This window comes from Coenobita brevimanus, chromosome 28 (assembly GCF_032717465.1).
Source record: "Coenobita brevimanus isolate Jiangsu-jjx chromosome 28, ASM3271746v2, whole genome shotgun sequence".
Lineage (NCBI taxonomy): Eukaryota > Metazoa > Arthropoda > Malacostraca > Decapoda > Coenobitidae > Coenobita > Coenobita brevimanus.
In genome coordinates, this window is record NC_136981.1 from 7,512,414 (window position 1) to 7,519,913 (window position 7,500).

Here is a 7,500-nt window from a genome sequence, read left to right on the forward strand (position 1 = left end):
GTAACTATAGGTTGATATATATATATATATATATATATATATATATATATATATATATATATATATATATATATATATATGTGTGTGTGTGTGTGTGTGTGTGTGTGTGTGTGTGTGTGTGTGTGTGTGTGCGCGCGCTTATGCAAGGGCACGCATTACAAACAGAGCATAACACGAGGAGAGAAGCCTGTTTTGTACACAGGAAAAATCATCCAATATATTACCAATATGCCGGGAATCAGATAGTGACAATGTGAGATAACTTTTACCTGGTCGTGGTGTAGTGGTATGCTGCCTGGCTCTCACCTGAGAGTCCCGGGTTCGATTCCCGAAATATTGGGAATATATTGGATGGAAGAGCATAACACATTCCTGCAGCTGCCAACCCCACCGAACCGAACTTGATCCATCAAACGTAACCAGATCTAACATATGCTATTAGTGCAATATATCCACTCAGGTATACATCTAATATGTATGTATACGTATGAATAGCATGTTACCCTAACCTTACTCAAACCAGCCTAGTAATTTAACTTAAGTCCTCACTCCCAGGACATGGTAGATAGATATTGAAATAGATAGGTACATAGACAGATAGATCGATATAAAATAGATAGACAAATAAATGGAGATAGTGACTGATTGGCTGACTGAGTGATAGATTAACTGATAGACGGAGATGGATCTACACATATACAACTCCGGATATAGATAGGTAGATAGATAGATAGATACATACATACATACATACTGTAGATAGATAGAATTAAATGTTATAAATATACCCTTATGCATAAAGAATACGGGGTGTTAATTCTACAATAAATATGGGATGTTAATTCTGATAAGGGATTGCATATTTTCTTTAGTCTCCTAATGTGTCTTGCTTGGGTCAGAGTGTGATTGTGTGAAGGATGTAGTTGGTAGATTATTAACCCATGGAGATGAAGTAAGGACCAGATGGAAAGAATATTTTGAAAGCCTGATGAATAGGGATAGACAGAGCAGAGCGGCTGTAAACATGACTGGTTTTGGAGGTGTGCAGAGAAGGAATGCAGTGCCAGGAGACGTGACACTCGCACAGGTGAAGAGTGCTGTGAAGCGGCTGAAAAATGGGAAAGTAGCTGGGGTTGATGAGGTGTATGCAGAGATGCTTATGTGTAGTGGGGAGAGTGGAATGAAGTGCTTGTTGGAGATATGTAAGAAGGCATGGGTAAGTGAAACTGTGCCGGCAGAGTGGAAGAAGGCTGTGATTGTACCCTTTACAAAAATAAAGGTGAGCGAAGTGAGTGCAAGAATTATCGTGGCATAAGTGGTAGGGAAGGTATATGGAAGAATTATTATAGAGAGAGTGAGAGAGATATAAGAAGTCCTAGTAAGTGATGAACAGGGTGGCTTTAGGAGTGACAGAGGATGTGTGGACCAAATATTTGCAGTGAGACAGATAGTAGAGAAGTCTTGTGAGAAGGACAATAAGGTGTTTATGGCATTCATGGATCTGGAAAAAGCATATGACAAAGTGGACAGGGAAGGATTGTGGAAAGTTTTGCGCATGTACGGAGTAGAGGGTAAGCTGCTAGGTGCCGTCAAGAGTTTTTATAATGGTAGCGAAGAATGTGTCAGGATTAATGGGCATCTAAGTGAATGGTTCACTATCGGTGTGGGCGTGCGAAAAGGTTGTGTGATGTCCCCATGGTTGTTCAATATATATATATGGATGGGGTGATGAGAGAAGTAAAGACACTAGTAATGGAGAGAGGGATGGCGTTGGTAATGAATGGTGATGGATGGAATATCTCAAATTTATTGTATGCTGATGATGCAGTACTGCTTGCATGTACCGGACAAGAACTTGGTAGGCTCGTGCAGAGTTTTGCTGTTGTCTGTAAGCGTCGTGCCTTGAGAGTAAATGTAGAAAAGAGTAAAGTGGTGGTTATTGAGAGAGAAGGTGACTCCCAGTGCGATGTAACAGTGAATGGAGAGAGACTGGAACTGGTGAGAGAGTTCAAATACCTGGGTACAGTGATAGAAAAGAGAGGAAAATGTGCAAAAGAAGTTGAAGGTAGAGTGACACAAGGAAGAAGAGTGGCTGGTGCAATGAAGGCCTTGATAAGAAACAGAGGCTTGAGTGTTGCAGCTGCACGAGGCTTACATGAAGGAGTGTTAGTGCCAACTTTAACATATGGATGTGAGACTATGGTGTGGCATGAAAATGAAAAGTCAAGAATAAGAGTAGTGGAGATGGAACTGCTGAGGAATGTATGTGGAGTACAGAGAGTGGATAGGATACGAAATAATGTGATTCGTGAAAGATGCGGAGTGAGGAACTTGGTGGACACCAGAATCGAAGAGAGTGTACTGAGATGGTATGGTCATGCGGAAAGAATGGATAACAATAGAGTAGTGAAAAGGGTATATCTGAGCGAATTCGAAGGAGGGAGGAGGAGAGGAAGGCCAAGGAGAATGTGGAGAGATACGGTGAATGAATGTGTGAGGAAGAGAGGTTTGGAAGTCGGTGAGGCTAGGGAACTGACAGGAAATCGAGCTGGCTGGATGAATGTTGTGAGGAGAAGTGCATGATCAGGGATCTTGGCAACCCTTTTTTAACGTGGCAGCGTCTGGATTGACTCTGTCGGATACGATATGTGAAGCTACAGAATGTGGTGAATGTTTTTTGGCGTATCCGATATAGCCAGGATTCCGGGGGGCTTGAACGATGAGTGAATGGAAGCGTGGCCCATTGGATTGGGCAAATTTGGGCTGTCTGGACATTGCTACTCCTCACCCTGCCCTAGGGTGGGAAAGGAGGTCCGGATGATGATGATGATGATGATGATGATGACATAGAGATTTATACATAAAGAAATCATAGTACAGTATATAACACCATATATACATGTACGAGCATGCATGCATATGTAATTGCACTTAAACACACATACATCCAGTCAACATATACTAACTAAAAGGCTTAGGTTAACTTATCTATTACAAGGGAGTCCTTAAAGCAAGCAATACAGGGATGCCGTCACGCGGTGGCATCGGAATGGCTGGCCGGCTCCACTGCCTGGTTATACAAACGTACTGTACCTCAACTCCCTCGCGATCCCCACGAAAGGAGGATGGAGGACCAGTACCGGTTTTAAGCCAACTGGACCAATTGCTCCCGATTGGGCCCCGTGCCTAAGGGTGTCCCGCGCCAGGGAGCTAGGGTAAGCCTGATCTACTCTAGTCTTTACAAGTACACACAGTAACACATTGCAACATACATCTAACACCACATTGCACGTTTTGCAGAGAATTGTGTATTTTCAAAGGTGACCTACACATTTTGTTTGTTTACTCGTAGGCTTACATATATGCAATTTTATATTAGAATGTAGCTTAGATCTATTTGGTCTATTACTTCACATGCACTTTTTAAGCCCACATTTTGATTTCTTTCCATTCTACAAGAGAGATATAAAGTCTATAAGCGACGTTATTTATATCTCTATGATTCTACAGACCTTGGGTGTGAACCATGGGGGCCCCTCCAAAACCCAACTGGGCCCCGCAGCTCCTAAGACCGGCCAGCTGGCAGACTGCAGCATGAGAGCAACTACAGCCTTCAGTCAACCGGGTTCACGTTACGTATTAACTTGAAGTGCTGCTGCTACTACTACTGAGAATAATAATAATAATAATCCTACGCTCCTCATGGGGCGATGTAGGATTGGATGATGGATGGATGGATAATAATAATAATAATAATAATAATAATAATACACCACATACTCTGACCCAAGCAAGGCACATGAGGAAACTAAAGAAAATATACAACCCCTTATCTGAACTAACATCCCATATTTGTTGGAAATCACACTTATCAATAGTGCTGCTGCCCTGATTAGATATTAATGTGAAGCGGATATTCTAGGAGGAAATTCAGATGTTGTTGCCTTTCGTATAATGTGGGTACAAAGACGTGAGGATAGCAGGAGATAGGATAGCGGCCCTTGTAATTTCTATGCATATTTTTGTACTTCGCATCTACGTGTGGGATTGATGTAGTTTTTATTGATGATTTTAAATATCATTTTTTAAAGTATGATATTTCTTTTTCTTGACTCATATACTCTCTTAAAAGGTTTTATATATTTTACCTACATTGAACTTCATTATCGTTATTTACCTTGTTATCATTTTATTTATTTTTATCTTGTTTTCTATTTTATTGCATATCTTTAATATACAACTGTTATTTTAAAGATTTTCCTTCTTTTTTGCAACATTTTACTGTACTAGTTCCAATATTTAAAATCATATTTATTCTCAATATACGTATTAGTTTTTGGTCATATTCTATAAGAAGATATTTTCAGTTTTTTTTTTTTTTGATGTTTTTTTGTGATTCATTGAAATTCATTATCTTTTTACCACTATTTTATCTTTCTCAAGCTTTTCTTTTTTCGCAGTTTATTTTTAATATTTCAGCGGCATTACAGTGGCAGTTGTTATAGCGCTGCACTCTTTGACTATGCAATGATAACGTAAGCAACTAGGGCTGCCAATCCTAGATACACACTCGGTAAAAAAAATAAATAATTAAAAAAAGATAGGACAGTTCCGTCACTGCATTTTGAAACGGTGGACGATGTGTGTGAATAATTATCTACATTAACTTCTCATGTACTCGTATATGTATAACTTTTTCGTATTTCCTACATCTTTTCGTGTCTACGTATGTCTGTTTTCTTATTTCTTTTAACTTTTCATGTATTTTTGTATCCAGTAACTTTTCATTAATGTGTATGCTTGTTTTTACCAACAGAACATGAAGGAAATTTATGTAATATACAAAATACAGTGTTCAAACAAAATTATTTACCTTCGAGTGTGTGTGTGCGTGTGTGTGTGTGTGTGTGTGTGTGTGTATATATATATATATATATATATATATATATATATATATATATATATATATATATATATATATATATATATACATAATGTTCAGAAACAAGGCTCACTGGGGAACCATTTATCATGCAGTTAAAGGTTACTTGGTTCTCTCTCTCTCTCTCTCTCTCTCTCTCTCTCTCTCTCTCTCTCTCTCTCTCTCTCTCTCTCTCTCTCAGAGAGAACAAAAAAGAATAATGACAAGTCTTTTCTTTCACTTACTCTTGCTCTTGGTGTGAAGGTGGTTGACTTGGGAATTGTGAACGTGATATAACGTTGCTGAGGATTTTGCAAGGGTGGCAACACAAAACCAACGCAATTACCAACGACAATCTTTGAAGCCTCATTTTTCTAATTCTGTCCAAGCAAAACGTTAGAGCCGTACTAAGTGATACTTCAAGCAAGATTCTCAGAGGTAAGTTGTGAGCGTAGAGAAGAGTGAGGTCCCGAGCCGTGCGTGTAAGCGACTGCCATGTGCGCGTGGCACCGTGGCCTTATAAATAATCTAGGCCAGCGCAAGGTCTAGTGAGGTATACTGTTAGTGTGTAATAAACAAATGGATAGATAGACCGATAGATTATCTAACCGGTTAAGAAATGAAGGATGTCAAACATTTCTAGGGAAAGAAATGGAGAAATGAATTCCCCGAGCTAGGCATTAAGGATCATATAGCCCCGCTAGGTTACAGGAGGGAGCTACCCCTCTCGGCAACGGTAGCCCCGGGCGAGGCTCGAGCCTGCGATCCCCCGGCCACGAGCTCGATGCTCTACCACTGACCTCCCGCGCCCCCAATTCTAGGGAAAGAGGTGTGACCAGTTCCTCCTTAAAATATTCTTAGCAACACCCATCGTAAAACTCCAGTATATTTATATGACCGTCTCCTCAAAACACACATTCCTTGAACCATCAATATTTAAAAGTTCCACCAACACACAATTCCCTCATCACAGACAAACACCAGCCTTTGCCCTCTTCATTTTTGTTTATATTCATTTATTCACTATATATTCATGGCATACATTAGACCTGACGTGAATAAAGCCCCAGTCACACTGCAGGTACGACTTATCGCAAGCCACCCGCGACCTGCAAGTCGTGGATGGTTTTGGTGAGGTTTACAACCGGTCTTCATATGTCTCGGTCGAGCCGCAGGCAACCATGGCGACCAAAAAATCGTCGCGAGGTTTTTCGTGCTGCACGAAAAACCTCCCCGCGACCACCGATGTCGTGGCACGGAAGCCGCCCGGTGGGCGCCTGAACTGCATCTGGCCGGCTTACGGACTGCGACTGGTCGGCGACACCTGATTTTTAAGCGGTGGTTGCCATCCGGACGGAGGCCGGTCGCCGCCCACTCTGTGCAGTAGCCGTCCACACTCCGTCAAGGCGATGATTGGACTGCAGCCGCAGCGGCGGAGTGAGCGGCCGCCGTCCACAAGCCTCCTGTCTGGGGTGGTGGTTGAAGTCCGGCCGCCGTCGAGCCGGCGATTGGTCGAGCGACAGGTGGTGGGCTGGACCGAGACCAGCCGCCGGCCAATCCGCGGTCCACTGGGCTCACGTTCAGATAAGCCTCGGATTACTACTACTTCTGCCACTACTACTACGTCTATTACTACTACTACTAATAATAATAATGATAATAATATTACCACTACCACTTCTACTGCAGCTACTACTACTACTACTACCACTACTATTACATATACATGTGCTACATATATCCAACCATGTCTACGTATATACGTGTATTGTGTATGACTGCACGCTTCACCGCGATGTTTTGCTGAATGCGTGCTGACGTGCTGACGATAGGGTTGCTGACATGCTGACATTTGAGTTCAGTCCCATGACATCACCTCTATCTCGTAGGCCCAAACACCTCTACCTTAGCGATTTATTTTTGGGTATGGTTAGTTAATATCCTTGTGCGTTAATTTTGCAGAATGTGGCGATACTGCAAGGCTTTGTGTAACACAGGAGAGGTGAAGTACAGTAAGGTGAAGTACATAAAATAAATTGCTTAGGTAAAGTGTTAGGGAGTTAGGGAATGACTAAATGAAGCAGGATAGACATTAATAACGCTGAGCCGCCACCACAACACACGAGAAATAGCCTAGGAGGGTGGAGGAGGACGATTTAATTCAGCTTAGGAGACAGAGAGAGAGAGAGAGAGAGAGAGAGAGAGAGAGAGAGAATCTATCTATCTATCCATAATAAAATAAAGGGTAGTCCACATATAACGCTCTTCCCCTCCCCCCCTCCCCCCCCTCGTAGGTTGAGGAAGCTCCCTAACATCTCTTCCTAAGCCATTTATTTCGTTCAGTACACCTCACTTCCTCCTCTGTGTTACATAAATTCTCCTGGCATCACCTAAAGTACACGAGGATACCAACCACCCATATCCAAAAACAAATCGGTATGGGAGAGGCGTTAGGGAGCTTCGTTACTGAGAACTGTGGTGAAACAAGTAAGATAAATCACTTAAGAAATGACGTCGCGACCCTCTCATGGCACTTCCGAGAACACTTGAGATAATTTCAGGTTATGTCCTTCCTCGTT

General features: G+C 41.9%; 1 protein-coding gene across 1 annotated transcript in view; it reads right to left on the reverse strand.

Annotated features, from left to right (window-relative positions):
* LOC145394664 (crustacean calcium-binding protein 23-like) overlaps positions 1 to 3,596 on the reverse strand; it is a 12,724-nt gene extending 9,128 nt beyond the window's left edge. Inside the window, exons 1-2 of the mRNA XM_080268437.1 lie at positions 3,513 to 3,596; positions 3,094 to 3,236 (exon numbers count right to left, since the gene is read on the reverse strand). Of these exons, the coding sequence (XP_080124563.1) occupies positions 3,094 to 3,236; positions 3,513 to 3,596 (227 nt within the window). The remainder of the gene's footprint in view (positions 1 to 3,093; positions 3,237 to 3,512) is intronic.
* Between the last annotated feature and the right edge of the window lie 3,904 nt (positions 3,597 to 7,500).